At 48.8% G+C, this 17858-nt stretch overlaps 1 protein-coding gene across 2 annotated transcripts in view; it reads right to left on the bottom strand.

Moving 5' to 3' along the window:
- Nucleotides 1–711: 711 nt before the first annotated feature.
- ACOX3 (acyl-CoA oxidase 3, pristanoyl) overlaps nt 712–17858 on the bottom strand; it is a 21566-nt gene continuing 4419 nt past the window's right edge. For both annotated transcript variants that reach the window (XM_032224629.1, XM_032224630.1), the window contains exons 4-18: nt 14583–14657; nt 13433–13522; nt 12033–12176; nt 10598–10686; nt 9189–9285; nt 8626–8808; nt 8090–8212; nt 6989–7109; nt 5602–5724; nt 5325–5435; nt 4317–4432; nt 4010–4184; nt 3353–3420; nt 2016–2102; nt 712–1894 (exon numbers count right to left, since the gene is read on the bottom strand). In XM_032224629.1, coding sequence (XP_032080520.1) covers nt 1775–1894; nt 2016–2102; nt 3353–3420; nt 4010–4184; nt 4317–4432; nt 5325–5435; nt 5602–5724; nt 6989–7109; nt 8090–8212; nt 8626–8808; nt 9189–9285; nt 10598–10686; nt 12033–12176; nt 13433–13522; nt 14583–14657 — 1722 coding nt within the window. In that variant the 3' untranslated portion in view covers nt 712–1774. The remainder of the gene's footprint in view (nt 1895–2015; nt 2103–3352; nt 3421–4009; nt 4185–4316; nt 4433–5324; nt 5436–5601; nt 5725–6988; nt 7110–8089; nt 8213–8625; nt 8809–9188; nt 9286–10597; nt 10687–12032; nt 12177–13432; nt 13523–14582; nt 14658–17858) is intronic.

Below are 17858 nucleotides of genomic sequence, written 5' to 3'. Positions count from 1 at the left end.
GACACCCAGTGGGCACCCATCTGAGGATTTTACTAGCACCCCCCCCCCCCAAAGAGTGGTCTCATCGAGATCTGTTCCACACCCTTTTCAGCCTCCGGTGTCCATGAAGGACTGCAGGGTGGCTGTGGTCTTCACGAGATGCTCTGAAGGACCAAGAGTTGGGCCTCGGCCTAATCTTCATGGTGGGAGTGAATGAAGAATTGAAACATGTCTGAGCCATTCAAGAGAACTTGACAAGGCAGCGGAACGAGGAGGTTGGGTGCCTTCCAGCGCATTCCCTCTATAGCAACTGTCACTGTCTGTTTCAGGGTTATCCTTAGACGCTCTTCCCTGTAACTGAGCCAGTTGCAACAGATTCCTTCTGTTGTAGCAGAACGTGGATGTTCTTATCGCGGAATGAATCCGACAGGAATTTCCTCAAACCAAAAGCGAGAAGGACCTGGAGGTCAATGAAACACTGGACGTCCAGTTCTTTGCATGCAAGGTGGCCTCTTTCTCCCTCAAATCAACACACAGCACAGAGTGACCAGTCGTTGGAATGGTTGGGGGCTCTCCTAGAACTCCAACTCACCACGAACATTTTCACCTTCTCGTTGCCGATGCCTTTTCCTTTTAGGCCTCACTGTGGGTGTTTATGTGGCATCAGACTATTTTCTTTTGGTCTATTTTCAAATTCAGCCGAGGTGAATTGAATGGACAAACTGAACAAACATCGTTAATATATTTTTATTACTGTACAGACATACACGGCTACGGAAAACTACGTCCACCAGACCCAGATTGCAAGATTTACCCGGTAGGTAGTGGGAGCCGGAATCGAAAGGATGCAGCCACCGGTCCATACGAGATCCCAGCCGAGATTTCCTCAGCCGCTTCACCTTTCCAGGATTGGATTCCAACCCTGAGATCCGGTCATGCTTGAGAACAGAAATGCCCCCCCCCCCCTTTCCTGATTCAAAGGAGAGTCTGGATTGAGGCCACTTCCAGGTCTGGATCCCAGCTAGGCAGAACCAGGCCTCAAAGACAGACTGGCTAAAAAAAAGGGAAGTGACACTGGAAGAGGGAGGGTGGGGGACATGCCAAGTCCATTGCCAGAGTCTCATGGTCCCCTTCCTCCCTCTCTCTCTCTCTCTCTCTCTCTCTGGAGACAGGCTGCCCTTCCCTAGCAGAGCCCTCCAGGCACCCGGCAGCTGGAAGGCCAGAGAGGCACTCAGAGCTTTCTCTCCAGCGTTGGTCATCCTAAAACCTTAAAAATAAAAACACGGGGGGAATGGAAAGAAGAAAGCCTCCCAGAATGACGTCTCGGAGGAACTGACAGACAGGCCTTCCCTGTTTGCTGCAGGACTGGGCCGCTGCGTGTTTTGCTTTCTGGGATGAGACGGATGTCAGATGCAAAACAACAGCAACTTAATTCAAACTTAAAACCTTGAAGAATAAGATGATATTAATCACATGGACCAAACGCAAATACTTAAATGGACATCTACACAAAAAGCTGCTGGTTTTCAGCATGGTCATTAACTTATGGACAGAAAGCTATTTTAATGGTTGATTATTGTCCGAGAAGCAACTGGACGTTAAATATTCAGGAAGGCTGAACCGGCAGAGGAGGAATATTCCATCATTCTGAGGGGAGACAAGAAGCCGGCCCTGCGGTGCTCGGCCCTTTCTCCTAAGCTCTCTGCCTTCTTTCCTTTCCTTTCACATGATCCTCCTTTCCCTCTCCCTGTTCTGACCGAAGGCTCACTAGCAGCTCTCGGGGGGCTTTTCTTCTCTACATTCTGGACCTCAACTTGCCCACCACAGGTTTGTTGTTACAAAATTCCGACCACCAGGAGGCTCTTTCCAGGCTCTTGGGGCTCTGAAGGACGGCAGCCCACAGGTTCTTATACAGCTGGAGAAACAAAGGAAGAAGGGAGGTCAAAAGAGGAGCCGGCTTTGAAGGAAGGAAAAGGAAACAGAGGGATCAGAGATTGGGATTCAATTCAGAAAGCAAGAAGACGGAGCCCGCTTACCTCTCCATCGGCCTTGGCAATTGGGGAATTGAGGACAAAGTCAGGGGGGGCAATGACATCCACCAGAGTCACTGCTTCGTTCTTCAGCTAGGGGAGAGAGAGAGGGGGGGGGGGGTTGAGAAAAGGAAGAGGACAGGACCTGGCCATCGCGTTGAGTCCAGTAACAACTGTAGAAGACCAGCATAGTTGACCAGGCAAAGACCTACCATGTTTCCCTGAAAATAAGACAGGCTCTTATTTTCTTTTGACCCCCCAAATATGGCCTTGGCCTAATAATCGGGGGGTGGGGGTGGGGTTTATTGCTTATTGTTTTGGGATTGCCGGGCGGCTGCTCTCTTGCGAGTGGCCCCTCGAAGAGCCTGGTGTGGGGACGGAGGGACGTGGGCACAATCTCAGGGGTGAACAGCTGTGTTGCGCTGTCCCAGCAGTGCAACACAGCAGCTGCCCGGCAAACCGCCTCTCCAGCTGGGCCCCTGAGGCTGTGCCGCGTCCTCCCATCCCCATGCCAGGCTCTTCCGGAGGCCGCTCGCAAGTGTGCAGCTGCCCGGCAACCCCCCTCTCCAGCCAGGCAGAGCGCCACTCACCGACCTAGCGGTATCCCGAAGGTGCCAAGCCGTGCGAGCGCCAATCCCCCCTCAGCTCTCATGGCTTGGTGTCTTCAGGATACAGCTCGGTCGGTGAGTGGCGCTCTGCCTGGCTGGAGGGGGGGGGTTGTCCTGGGGGCTTATTTTCGGGGGAGGACTTATTTTTGCCCACCCCAAAAATCTGCTATGGCCTTATTTTCAGGACATGCCATATTTTCGGGGAAACGCAATATCTAGACTCAGTTTTTAAGCTGTGTCCATATTTGCTTCGTTTCAGAGAGCTTGGTGAGAACACTTTCATGGATAACGCGAGGGTAGTAACACCGAACAGGGATTGCAAAGTGCTCCAAAGGCTCCCTTTAGAGGGGGGGGGGGGGGGGGGGGGACCAAGGAAGCTGAAATTGGAAAATGCAGCCCTGGGGAGGCAGATGGGAAGTGACCCCTCTTGTTTCTCTCAATCCCAATTTCCCCCTTGCTACGGGGACCTGAACTGGCTGTGGCTTGCTGGGAAGGTCACAAAGGGTCTGGAAAGTGAAAAATGCACTGACGCTAAACGTGGGGAGGGGATTCAGGAAGGGAAGAGCTTTTCCTGTAGATCAGCTGGCTGGAGAATTCTGGGAGTTGAAGTCCACAAGTCTTAAAGTTGCCAAGTTTGAAGACCTTTCCTGAAGATGGTGAACCTAACACCTTGCACTTAAATATCCACTGAAATCTGATGGGATCGACAAACTTTCAAGATCTACTGAAACGTACCTTAGAACAAAGTTCCAGAATTGAATCCTGTATCAATTTACCGGCATTTTCACCTGAAAAGTAGCCACCTGAAACATATTTAGAGCAATAAAACATTCAGAATGGAACAGTTCATTCACACTCTTAAGTTCCTGTTGGGGTACATGATACGCAGAAATAATTCCCAAAATAAACCGAAGGTGCTGTACTGAGGATTAGCGCTCTGGTGCTGTGCATTCGAGACCTTCCTGACTACAAGATATGGAAATGGCACGACTGGGAAAGGTTCCCACATCTCACAAGGAAGGAAGGAAGGGGGGGAGGGAGGGAGGGAGGGAAAGGGTAGGAGGGGATTCAGGAGGGAGCTGTTCTTCCTGGGCTGAAGATGCCCTTCTTAGGGCAACTTAAGAATAGGTTAAGTAACGAAACGGGAGATTTAAAGTTTAAGTTATTCAAGGGAAATACATCATCCCTCTCTAGAAGAAGCAGCATGGCTAAAAAAGCTAAAACGCAAAAGCAGAGAGCCTGGAATTGTAAGCGTGTAATGCATTTCACTCTGGTACAATTTGGGCACTTTAATTTCTCAAGTGGGTTAGCAGGTAAGATGAACTGTAAAGTGTTTCCCAACAAACATTTATGGCTCACAGAGCTCACAAGGAGACGTAAAGCCGGCCTGACCTTGGTAGAGAATTGCCGTGTGCTTATTTAAAGACCAGAGTCCGTAGAGTGAACAAATATCCTTCAGTACCGGCTGAAGATTCACTGGTGTGCTGGGACTGTGCACGTGTTTGTGGTAGTTTTGCAAAACCGTGTGCTCAATAAAAGCTATAGCTAAAGAACGACAGTAATACACCTGTGGGGAAAAAGGGATGACAATTTAAAAGCCGAGCTACAAACATAACAAATTTGTCCTCTCCCACAAAGGGTCCCCGTAGAATTAAAAGGTGAGTGGAGGAAACTCTCTGAAATTAGAAGCGGGAGTTACCTGGCTGTTGTTCTTTGCCTCAAAATCAGTGCAGCCGCCTTCTTCCTGCCTCCTCAGTTTCTGGATGCTTTCTTGGAGCAAGTAACAAACCAGCCACTTGTAGGCGCTCAAGGACACTGGGGGAAGGAACGGCAGTGGTTTTATACGTCCATTCGGGCAATTCAAAGGGACGGCGGGGAGAGCGAGCAGCCGTACTCTGGGTGCCTTATGAGCATTGCTAGAAGCCAAGACCACCTGCAGGGCGAATGTTTTTCTCCTTGCGTGCAGCTCATGAAGAGGAAAAGGCTCAACAGGCATCATGACCAACAGATCCCAGGGAGATGAGCTCATTTTCACAAACATCAGGAAGTTCATGCACCAAGACCCTGGCTCTGTCAGGCCTGCAGGCATCTTTCCTTTTGGATCTTTGGCCTGCCACACTTTCTATTATTCTACTATGCCTTTTCTATGGTGGGAAAGTGGGAGGGCGGATTGGACGCAGTTAGATGCGATGTAGCCATAACAACATTCTTTCTAGAAAGCCAAGGTGATCCTTTGTCTCTGCACCTGACCGGAACTGGATGGGTGGAAGCTGCCAGTGTATCAGTGGGAGATTGGACCATGGGATGGACTGGTGGGTGTGGGGGGGCAAGATCTTGAACTTTCAACTGGGTGGGGAAAAAAGGGAAGCTTTCAGATTCGGGTTTCCCCAGATGTGCCAACATGGAACTTTGAGGAATCCTTTGCCTCGGACTCTGATTTACTTTCGGATGCTGTTTGGAACCCCGACAGGCTCTTCATTTCAGGAACCAAACTGTGAACGTCTTCAAGCCGCCCTTCTGATGATTCCCCTCTGCCTCCCCCTCCCCCCAAGCCCTGTGCCGCCTCCCACTGGCGCCCTTGCTCAGGAGACACGCTAGGCCACTTTGAGCCACACAGCTGATGATGAGCTGTCCACCAGCCCAAGAATTCTCCTCCAGAACCTTCCACGATCCCTGCAGCCCATCCCAGAAGGGCAAAGGCAGTTACCTGAAGAGTCCATGAGGCCCTGGGAATCCGGAACCACGAAGTTCTGGCAGAGAATACCATCATAATCACTTAAGAAATCCACCGATCCCATGGGCGAAGAAACAGGATGGCCTGTAGATGAAACGCCAGAGACATCAAATCCAAACCCTCACCCAAAATGCACCCAGAGTTACGGCCGCTGCGACTCTGAGACCCGGTGAAAGTCGGCTGCCCTTCTCTGCGTTCGCTGAGCTCCCAGCACGGCCGACCCCCAGTCCCCCCCCCCCCCCCCGCTCACCTTGGGATCTCTCGCTCATCAAGCGCAGCAGGTAGTTGCTCGTTTGCTGCAACAAAACATTGTTGTCTCCTTCGTAAGTGCAGTTCGGGTCGTTGTCGTTACGGATATCGCCCAGGCGATTCACTGGAGGTCGGGGGTACAGAGCAGACAAAAGACCCAGGCATTACGAAGGAGCCGTGGCCTATTTAAAACCTCCAAAAAACTCTCCTTATCTAAAACTGCAAAAAAAACCAAACCCCAACCTCTGTCAAGGTGAAGTGATTTTTAAACTTTTGACTTCCAGCTGCTGGGACACACGTGGCTTGCAAAACTTTGTGGCCCTGAGTTGTGGGTGTCCCGGGAAGCCCCCGATTCCCCTTTCCCTGGAAAAACTGGAGCGAACCTTAATTATTTCGCTCACTTCTGTCTGTCTGTCAATTATCAAGCATCCAAGGAGCTTGTTAAGACAAGGGAGGGGGGGCGGGAGGCGGTCAAATGCAAACGGCTGCAGAGAGGAAACGGTGGAATGGTATCCCTCCACTTACAACAGTTCATTTAGTGACCCTTCAAAGTTACGACGTCACTGAAAAAAAGTGACTTATGACCGTTGTTTTGCACTTAATAATCCCCGTGGTCAGGCGATAAAAACTCAGACGCTTGGCAAGTGTCACATACTTATGACGGCCGCGATGTCCCCTTTGGAGACCTTCTGACAAGCTACGTCAATGGGGAAGAAGCCACCAGCGTTACTAACTTAACAATTGCAACAATTCACCCAACGACGGTGGCAAGAAAGACCATAACGTTGGGCAAAACTCACTTAACAAATGTCTCACTTAACAACAACAGAAATTCTGGGCTCGATGGTGGCCGAAGGGCTACCTGTATTTTACCTGTTAATCTTAGCAATAGCAATAGCAGTTAGACTTATATACCGCTTCCTAGGGCTTTCAGCCCTCTCTAAGCGGTTTACAGAGTCAGCATATTGCCCCCAACAACAATCTGGGTCCTCATTTTACCCACCTCGGAAGGATGGAAGGCTGAGTCAACCCTGAGCCGGTGAGATTAGAACCGCTGAACTGCAGCTTAGCAGTCAGCTGAAGTGGCCTGCAGTACTGCACCCTAACCACTGCGCCACCTCGGCTCTCAGAATTAAACCTTTAACTCAAGGGGTCCAAACTTGGGAACTTTAAGACTTGTGGACTGCCACTCCCAGCCATTGGCCTGGCGGGTGAATTCTGGCAGTTGCAGCCCACAAGTCTTAAAGTTCCCAAGTTTGGTCCCCCCTGCTTTCACTTGCGCCAAAGGAGCACTACTGCGTCACCAGGTGCCCACTGCCTTTTGAGAAGCCCCCTCCCCCCCACCTCCCCCCCGCTGGCAGGGTGCCTGGGAGAGCCGTCTCACTTACTGGCCAGGTAGCCGTGTCCCCCGCAGGCTTCCCGGCATTCTTGGATGGCTTGCTGGGTGAGCCAGGAGGCGAGGGGCTTGCCCGAGGTGGACAAGGCGTGGATCTCACGGCCCAGCTCAGCCTTGGGGAAGAGGAAGGAAGAACGGTCAGCAGCCCAGCGCCTCGCCACTTCAGGCGCACCAGCGCGGCTGCAGGAGGGTCTCTCCAGCAGCCCCCACCCCAACCCCCTTGGGGGAAAGCAGAGAGAATGGGACAAAACGGACAAAACGAAAAACATTCTGGCAGTTTCCCGTCTGTCTAAATTGCACGGATTCATCCGGATTCTTTCCACATGCTCATTTAACAAGAATCCCATGGCCCAAATCCCCTCCTAAAGAATAAAACAGCTGGATATGGATGAGTCACAATTAATTATCAATAAAAAAAGTGTTGCAACACGCACACACACACACACACACACGCTCAGTAAATCTGAGAAGTTCCATTATAAACGTACAGGCAGTCCTTGTCTTATCACAACTGAGCCCAAATGTTTGTTGTTAAGTGAGACATTTGTTAGGTGGATTTCCCCCCATTTTCTGGCCAGAGTTAAGTGAATCACTGCAGTTGTTAACAACACGGCCGTTAAGTGAGTCTGGATTTCCCACAGACTTGGCTCGTCAGAAGGTCTCAAAAGGGTATCACGTGACCCCAGGACACTATGACCGTCATAAGTATGAGTCAGTTGCCAAGGGTCTAGAGTTTTGCTCACGTGACCATGGGGAGGCCACAATGGTCACAAGTGTGAAAAACCCTTTTTTTCAGTGCCTTGTAACTCAGACTGGTCACTAAATCATCGGTCGTAAGTCGAGGACCACCTGTATACATTCAATATTTCCACCCAAAATTACAGACTTTATCACTGACACACAACGGCTCTTCGTGTCCTTGCGATGGCCTTGAGGTTTTGCCCAAAGCAATTTCCACCCATTCAACGCAACGCAATGAAGTTTGCGCCGTGAAGAGAAACGGGATCCACCAGGTTCGTGGCGCAGCCGTCCCACCGAGGGGCCAAAGGATCGCTTGGGAGCCACAGAATCTGGTTTTGGAAGATTCCCCCACCTGCTGGGGAGTCTTGTCCTTCATCAGCTGCCCGATGTGGAACTCGATGAACTTCAGGAAGAGCGCTCGGGAGAAGTGGTCCAGGGCGTAGGTGGCCGCCAGGTAAGGGAGCAAACGCCACTGCTGCAAGTCAAGGACATTTGGGTTGGGTGAGTTGGGAGACAGGCGTCTCCTCAAGGGCTCTTCCGGAAGCCCCAGCTCAGGAAATCCTCCCCGGGGATGAAACCCAGCCGGTTCTGACAAGTGGACATCTTGAGTAGCTTGGAGAACCGGCCAATGCCGCCTCTGGCGGCCCCAGGAGTGGGGAGGGGATGGGGATTTCGCAGCCTCCTTCCCCTGGATTGGGCCCACCGCAGAGCCGTTTGTTGCGGGAGTTAACACGGCAACAAGGACTCCCCGGGAGGCGGCCTGGGCCGTCACACCCAGGATCGTGCAATGATTATAGGAAGCAGAGGCCGCCTGCACCCTGAGGCCCCTCCCTTTGGGGGGAGAACTAGACTTCCCCTGGCGCCTGCTCCTGCCCAGGCAGCCTTTACCTGCATTTGGTATTCCAGGACAGGAATCTCTTCGCCATCGCTTGGTCCGAACTGGCGCCGGGTGGCGGAGAAGCGAATGGCTATCGACACGCCCAGTTTCAGGTTGGCCACAGACATGGCGATGATCATAACTCTCCCGCTGGACAAAGTGCCCAGAGAAGCCCCCAAACGCTGCTTGTGATCCTGGGGAAACACAACCGTCTCGTAAGGAAGAGCTGACCCCGTACTTAGCGCTGCGAGATCAAGTCCTCCCAGCTACGGCCACTCTGCTGAGCACCGGCACGCGAGGGAGAAGCCGGGAGAACGGATTTCCATACGGGCGGATTAGTCGTGATTTAGTCGTGTGCTGAAAGCAGGAGACGGAAAGTTCTAGACCCACGTTAGCCCCTCCCCAAACCCCCCCCGGTCAGTCCAACCCACCCCACAGGGCTGCTGCTGTGGGGAAAACGGGAGGAGGAGGAAGCCGATATTAGGAATGTTCTCCGCCTAGAATTTTTTTGTGAAAACCAACCAAGGTGGGATTTTAAAAGAAATTACACTGAGAGAAGCAGATCTCCTCCTACCTTGAAGGCGCTGGTGTATTTCCCCTCGGCACTCACGTCGCCCGTCCGGCTCAGCAGGTTCTCTTTGGGGATCCTCAGGTGGTGGAACATGGCAAACCTGGCAGTTTCAAGAGACACGGTTGAATGGGGGGATTGGGGGGGGGGCTCCTGGGCTCAGCACAGGGATGGCAGCCCTCAGCCAGAATGGCACGGCCCCCTCCTCACAAAGCAAGTGTGCACCTTGCAGCCTCTGGCTCCTTGGGACAGAACACCCCCTCCTCCCCCGGGTGCAGTTCCCCTGCGGATGGGTGGAGGTTAAGCAGCAGCCGAGCTCAGCACCCCAAAATCCCTGCAGGGTCTCCCTCCCAGGGATGGCCGGGCAGCTTCCAAGTCCAAACAAGGCTGGCCGGGAAATACCCTTGGCTGCCACCTTCTGATTCTTCACTGGGCTGATTTGGAAACAGCTAGAAGACGTGAGACGGGTCCACCTGCCCACCCACTCACTTTTAAAGCACTACTTTGAAAGCAGCCCCTTCCCCACTCACCCACCGGCTCTGGATCACATGGCTGTGAAAAACACCTGAAAGCCTGTTTTTAAAGACTCCTAATGACTTTTAAAGACTTTTAATGACAGCTTCTTCACTTCACTGGCAGCCTGCCAGGAGCAGGGGGGAGGAATCTGGAATAGTTTGGGCCTGGGAATAGTTTGGGGTGTGTTTGGGCCTGGGAATGAGAAGACAACCGGCGGAATGGAAGACACATTGGCAAGAACAAGAGGTACCAAACCTGGAATGAACCAGCCGCCAAGGACAGAATGGCCTGGGAACAGAATACAAAACTACACCGAGAGGTGCCAAGTATCCAAGACGTTCCCAAAATATCAAAGAGGCTTCCCATTGGACACTGATGGGCTGGTCAAAGCGGGAGGGGAGGGAAAAATGGCGTAAGCTTTGCGTAGAAAAACTCAGATATGGTTTTGCTTTCTCTGCAACCGCTTAACTTTGGCAAAAGAAGCTTCAACTTCATGGAGTCGAGGGTCTTCCTTTCCTAAATGCCTCTGTCATGGCAGATCTGACAATGGGATAGGGAAGTTTTTTTAAAAAAAGGATTCTTGTATTTATTTAGGTACCTAGGAGTATCTTGTAATGCTGTTAACTCCAGAAAGCCTTGGACGTTGACGTTTCTGAAGTGATTAGTTTTTGGGGTGCTTTCCGGTCAGTCTTGACTACTTGGAGAAACCCTTCCAATTTTGGGGGGCAAGGTTTTGAAAGTGGCTTGCCATGAAAAGGAGGGACTGGCCCAAGATCACCCAGCTGGCTTCGTGCCCAACATGGGACTAGAATTCCCGGGCTCCCCAGCTTCTCACCTGGTGGCTTAGATGTAACCATCACCCTGGGTGGAAGTAGTGATCTCCTGCAAAAGACACTTACCCGTTATCTAAGCCATTCTGCCCCAGCTTCATGCCTATGTCGCCAACCATCACGCCTGGCATCGGAAGCAGCGTTTTTGGATCTCGAATCTGGAAGCACAGAAGAATGGGAAATTTAAAGCAACACATCGATTCACTTTGTTTGGCTCAGGGGTCCTCAAACCTTTTGAACAAGGAGCAGACCCACAGCCCCTCACACTGGTGGTGTGTGTGTGTGTGTGTGTGTGTGCGTGTGTGTACCGGCTGGGCGGGAGTGGCTAGGTGGCCATGTGACTGAGTGGGCGTGGCCCATTTTGCCTTTGTCCTTGCTGTACTCGCTCAACCCAAGGAATCTATTTACTTAAGACGCCCTCCCTCCCCCAAGGGAAAAAGAGCAGAAGCTTTCTTGCCTAACTTGGTTACAACAGCAGCTTCTTCAGGCTCCTTAAAATAGGCCATTAAAAAAAGAATAAAACGAACAGGATTTCCTTCCAAGTAACTCCTGATCCTATGTTTCAGGTGACCACACAATAAACCAGAACGAGAACTGCACCAATTAAGACTGCAACTAAAAACCCCCAAGATGGGCACTGAGGGACATCGGAAGCAGGAGAGAATCAACACACACACAGCCTCCAATGGTGAATTAAGGAGGGTCCTTCAGACTGTGGGGGGCCAGACTATAGTTTGAACAAATTCCTATGAACACTGCGCATATCTTCATTTGTAGTGCAAAAAAAACCCCATGAAATAATATTATATTTAAAATGAAGAACAATCTTAACCAACATAAAGATACTACTAATTCGGTGGGAAGTGTGGGGCCTGCTAATTTGGGATTACAGGGATAAAGGTCTTTTAAGCCTGGAGGAGAATTCACAAACTGAGTTGCTTTTTTGCCACGCTTGTGCAGGTGTATATACACACATGAATATCTACCAAAATTGTTCAGCAACTGATTTGGTGCATGTACTTTATACATGGGAAGAATCAAAGCAGTGGGTGAATTCTCCTTCGGTTGCATTTGAATTGGTCTTAGCCAACTACAGATGACTTTGAAAAAGCTAGGAGAGGTGGAGACATGTCCCCCACCCACCCACCCACCTTTAAAGTGCTACTTTGAAGACAGCCCCTTCCCTGGATCACATGGCTGTGAAAAACACCTGAAAGGCTGTTTTTAAAGACTTTTAAAGATTTTTAAAGCACTTCTTTACAAGCTGACCTTGGTCCAATTACTTCGGACCTCGGGAGAAGGCAGCAAACCCACCTCCGAAATCTGGCCAAGAAAACTGAAAACACTGAATGAAGGCACCAAAGGAACCCTCAAAGCTAGAATCTCTCTGGAAGGAGGCCTCCAGACGGGACATTGTGCGGTGCTGACGGTGCCACCGGTCCCAGCAGGAAGGAAAGGCAGACCTGCCCCTGCCAAACCCCGGAAAACAGGGACCGCCCCTCACCTGCACCACGAAGGAATGCAGCCCCTGGCACTGGCCGTCCGGCATGTAGAGCTGGGCGTAGACCACGGCGTGCGTGGCATTCTTCCCCATGTTGCCAACCCAAAACTTGGCAGCTTCGAAGTCAGGCGAAAGAAGAATAAACTCCTGCATGGCCGGAAAGAGACATTTGGCATCAAACAGGGAGAGAAATGGATTGTCTGCTCTACATGTAGTCCTTGGCCCACAAAAGTTCACTTAGTGACTGCGATGACGTCACTGAAAAGAGTGACTTACCGTATTCTTCGGAGTATAAGACACACCTTCCCCCCCCCCCAAAAAAAAGAGGGTGAAAATCTGGGTGTGCTTTAAACACTGAATGACCACTGGCTTACCTGAAGGGTCCTTTTCTGTACCCTGCTAGGAGAGTCCAAGCAGGGGTTAAATTCTGCCTGACTGCCCTGGACTGAATTGAAAGATCTTTAGCCTCCTCCTCCTCCTCCGGCTCCTCAGATTTTTCAATTCAGTTCTAGCCCAATGGACCCGTTTTCAGTGGTTCCAGACTATCAACAGAGATTTTACCCTTAACTTGGACTTTCCAACCAAATTATTCCATTCTGCAAGGAAAAAAAGGCCTGCTTTAAATTTAACCCATGCTTGGACTCTCCAGGCAGCGTACAGGAAAATACAGCATCTTTGGCCTCCCGAAACCCCGCCCCCTTTGCAAAAATGGACGTGCAGAGGGTTTGGGAGGCCTGCAAAGTGCTCCTGGGGGCATCTTACAGTCCGAAAAATACAGTATGTCCGTTGTTCACACTTAAGGCTGTTGCAGCAGCCAGAGGGGGCCACGTGATGAAAATTCAGACGCGTGGCAACCAACTCATTATTTATGACGGTTGCCGTATCGAGGTCACATGATCTCCTTTTGCGACCTTATGACCAGCAACGTCAATGAGGAAGCCAGATTCACTTAACAACCATCTGAGTAACTTAAAACCTCCAGTGATTCATTTAGCAACTGTGGCCAGAAAGGTCATAAAATGGGGTAAACTTATCAACATAAATGCTGGTCTCAGTTGTGGTGGGAAGACAAGGACCATCTGCATTTGATGCTAGGATTTTTAGACAGAAACAGGAAATATTTCTGCAGGAAATCTCACAGCCGGCACCCTCGTGAGCCAACAGAGCTGAGAGCTAAATTCTTCCAGCGCAGGGATGTCATGTCAATGATTTAAGTGGAGTTTCCATTTGAGTTGCTTGCAAGGCCGCAGTTATGTCATTTAACAGATTTTGGTGAAAAACTGACGCCCTGTGAGCCAAGGAGTCCACTTAAACTCCGTTCCACCATCCAGTGTTGTTATTATTTTAGTAAAACCGAAGGCTGAGGACTAGAAGCCTCCGTTGCTGGCCGCTGACAGTCTGACCTGCGTGTCTGGCTTGTATCTAGCAACCGTCCGGATGTTCTTGGTGTTGCTGCCATGGCTGACTTCGGTCAGTGCGAAGCATCCAAATATCTGGGAAGAAGAGACACACAAAGGGGATCTTAAGAGCGGGGAACACAATCACACAGAAGCATCGTTGCCCCCTGGCTCCACTGGGACGCTCTGAGCTGAGCCGGCCGCCGGGGGCCCAGAGGAGGTTTCCAACATCCAGCCGGTCCATTCTTGGTCAGGCACCTGCAGCGGGTGGGCACAAGAAGGATCTCTTAGGTCTCTTGCTGGGGGAGCCTGGGCTGCAGGGCTGCCAGCGGCGTCTTCTCTGGCCTTTGGGCAATTCCCAGGCGACTAGAAAAGCTGCAGCACGAACACGGTCGAACCTGAAAAAGGGAACGGCTGCCTATTTTATAGACGGCCAGCTGATAACCTGGCATTGCCCGGTATAGACGTGGAAGTGTTTCTCTGGCAGGGAGCCATTGAGAGGGGCCTTCCTTCCCCCTACTTCCATGCCCATCATTCCTGCCCTCTCCCTTCCCCCTCCGATGCGCTCCTCTTTCCCACCCTGCCTATGATCCTGGGACTTTGCCCCGAATCCATCAGGCACTTCCCTACTGGAGGGTGAGCGTCACAACTGGCTTTCCAGAGGAAGCTACGAAGGAACTGACATCACAAACAGTTGCCACTCTAGGATGCCACACTCCTCACTCTCTTTAATGGCCCAGGCTCTCCCTTTCCCCTCCCGTGACATCACAAACAATTGCCACTCTAGGACGCTGCACTCTCTCCCTTTAATGGGCCAGGCGTTCCAGAGTTATGCTGGAACACAGAGACACACCAGAGGTGTCTTACCCTCAACGGTATTTGTTTCCAGAGGGTAAGTCATCTGTGTACTAAGTTTGGTTGAAATTACTCGAGGGACTCCAGAGTTATGCTGAAACATATATATATAACACACATGCAGCTTTTTTATATATAATATAAATGTAATTAATATAATACTATATTATATAAATTATTAATATAAAATAATAATATAAAAAGATAGATAATAGATTCCTATTGTTATTTCTTATGAAATTAATCTTTCTGTAAAAGCGATGTCAGCAACTTCAAGTTTCAAACAAGAGTAAAGCAGTACCTCCATGTTTTCAACATCTTTAACGAATTTTTTATGCCTTTCAGATCCGGAACTCTCAATGGTATCCTTGAACACCTATGACATTAACAGAAGCCAGAGGGGGGGAAAAAAAACCCAAGACAATTAAGAATCATAAAAAGTTTAAACGTAAAGATGCTGCACTATTTGCTGCTCAAGGGGCAAATGCGTGAACTATTCTTCCAGGCAAGGTAGCTTTTTCCCAACCAGGTGGGTGATACAAGCTGGGCACCCCTGGCTCCTCTCTCCCGCCCTGTGCTCCCCCCCCCCGCTTGATGTCTGGGGAATTCTGGGAGGGTCTAGGACTGTCCGCCTCATACTCTTCACCGCCCCTTGTTTGCCCCCAGCCATTGACCTCTTCCACCATTTGTCCTCCACTGAAAAGACCCCAGCTCTTTGCCCTGGGCGATGGGACCCACCCTCTGCACCCCCGGAACGTTCCTGGTGGCCCATTAGGCGAAATACTGCCCAGCCCGGCCTTCTGGGCTCAGGGGAGAGTTGGCCGCCAGCCAAGTGGAGGAAGGGAAGGGAGAAAGAGACGGAGGGAGGGAGGGAGGGAGTGTTCCGTCTCGAGTTTCCTCTCTGGGGTTTGTTTCTCCACCCAGCCGCCTTGGTCCAAGCTACAAAACCGTTTGCATTCCCGCCCCCCCCCCCCCCGCGAAATGTGACAGGACAACACAAGGGCCACAGGAAAGTTAAACACAACTGGGATGGGGTTTGGAGGTGCAGAGCTCTCGGGGAAGACAATAATTGAGCCAACAAACCTTCTGTCTTTTCAACGTTGTCCTGTCACATTTTTTTTTTGGGGGGGGGGAGGGGGAAACACAAAGGGTTTTCAAGCAAGTGGAGGGGGGGGGGGAAATGCAACCTCCATACCCCAACCTGGTTGTGTTTAAAGGCCGGGGTGAGCAGTATTTCGCCTAATGGGCCGGGAGGAAGGTCCTGGGACTGCAGAGGCCGGGTCCCATCGCCCAGGGCAAATGGCAGAAGAGGTCAGTGGCTGGGGGTGAACAAGGGGCTGCGAAGGGCACTAGGCGAACAGCCCCATTCCGCTCCACTGCTTCCCTCCCTCTTTCAGCTCAGCATGTATCCATCTCATCATCAAAAAAAAAATAATTACAGGGAAGAAGGCGGGGCTTAGCAGTGAGAAGATGGAGTTTTAGGCTACTCCTGAAATTCCTCTATACCAAAGGACTTTTTGGACGGGTTCTTTGAACCCCAGCTGTCCCGAAGACGACAGTGGAGGTGGGGAGGGACCCAGGACCCCAGAGATAATCGCAAATCTCTGGGGGAGGGTATTAACTCCCCGTGCCAATTCCTTTTGGATTAGCCGTGTGCTAACTGAAACTGCAGGTCGCCCCTAAGAATGGAAGAAGTGATATCATCTGGTAAGCTGATTTTATTATCCAAGAGAGATTGTTCCTGTTAAAAATTAAGCTAATTGGAAACCAAACAATAAGAAGATCAGCGGCGAATTAGCTTTTCTAATGGTTATATGACTGGTGGTTACTTTACCTCTTAAATGCATCAAGAAACTCCGCGATATCCTCCCCCCTCTGAATCTCCTTAAGTGGATCGTAAAACTTAATTCCTACTAACTAGCCCGTCACGATTCGACATTTTTATTACTTTACTATCCAGCTCTGTTTACAATCAGATAAGATTGACAGCCGGTAAGAGACTATATAAAAAAAAAAAGAGTGCTTCGAAGCCTCTGGGGGAAAAAAAAAGAGAGAACTTTTATTTTAACTACGACACATCATGGCGACCCAAGATACCCCCAAGACTTCATTTCAGACTCTTTTCTCTGCGTGCAAAGAACTTTTTCATTCTTATCAAAGATTGGAACGAAAACTGGATCAATTTGTCCTAAAATATGAAGCTAAAACTGAGAACGTTGAATGCTTAAATGTCCCTGAAACACAAACGGAAAATGTGAGAAATGGTGTCTGGTCTTTCTCAGAGGAAGAGAAGAAGGGGGAAGCCATAAAGACGTCTCATTTAAAGAGACAGTGTGCAGAAGGAATGAAGAATCCACCCTTGAGAATTAAAGTTAAATTGGGAAGATTTATAAACCAAGAACAACTTTATTACTTCATCACTGACATTCAGAATCCAAAGGTGCCGAAATATTTTTGTTTGGACTTGCTTATGGAAACATTTGGTAAATCTATTCAACGAATGGCTACTGGACGGAGGAAACTTTGTGGCTGGAGGGACACAGGCTGACAAAAAATTTAAAATTAGCTAGATCGGATTACTTTAATATGTAATAGATATAGCTGAATAATGACTGATATGGATAGCAATATATATAATCTGGAACTGGCTGATAGATTGTTGAATACAATTGAAAACTAGTTAAATCTAATTGCTTTTCTGTGTAACAAATATTGTTGAATAATAATTGATATTGATAGCAATGTATATAATGTGGAGTTGACATGATAATTAACAATTGGATATGAGAAAATACTTTTAGATTACACATAAAGAGTATTAACTATAATAATTAGCACTATTAAAAAAACTAAATAGAATCCATATAATCAAAAGTTAATTAATACTGGGAAAATGTTATGATATATGATATAATTGAATATTATGGATGTTTAGCCAAAATATCTAGATCGGATTACTTCAATTTGTAATAGATATAGCTGAACAATGATTGATATAGATAGCAATATATATAATTTGGAATTGGTTGATAGATTGATGAATATAACTGAAAATTAGCTAAATCTAATTGCTTTTTTGTGTAACAGATATAGTTGAATAATAATTGATATTAATAGTAATGTATATAATGTGGAGTCGATAGGATAACTAACAATTGGATATGAGAAAACACCTTTAGGGTATACATAAAGAGTATTAACTATAATAATTAGCACTATTTAAAAATTAAATAAAATCCATATAATTAAATGTTAATCAATATTGGGAAAATGTTAGGATATATGATATAACTGAATATTATGGATGTTTAGTTAAAATAGAACATGAGGATTTGATGATAATAGAGGATTTTACAAATAAGTAAATGAACTGCCAGCATGTGTCATGGACTAATTCCTTAGCATAACTAAGGATGAAGGATGTTTAAATAATTATAATAATTAAAACCGGAGGTATAATGATGTTGATATGGCAAATATTTGAGTTAAGATACTTGAATTATTAGGAGTCAATCGAAGAGAAGCACCAAAACATGTTGTAACCAGTTGATATACTTCTTATTTTTTCATAATAGAC

This window comes from Thamnophis elegans, chromosome 9, assembly GCF_009769535.1.
Source record: "Thamnophis elegans isolate rThaEle1 chromosome 9, rThaEle1.pri, whole genome shotgun sequence".
NCBI classification, from domain to species: domain Eukaryota; kingdom Metazoa; phylum Chordata; class Lepidosauria; order Squamata; family Colubridae; genus Thamnophis; species Thamnophis elegans.
This window is presented reverse-complemented; position numbering and strand designations above follow the sequence as displayed.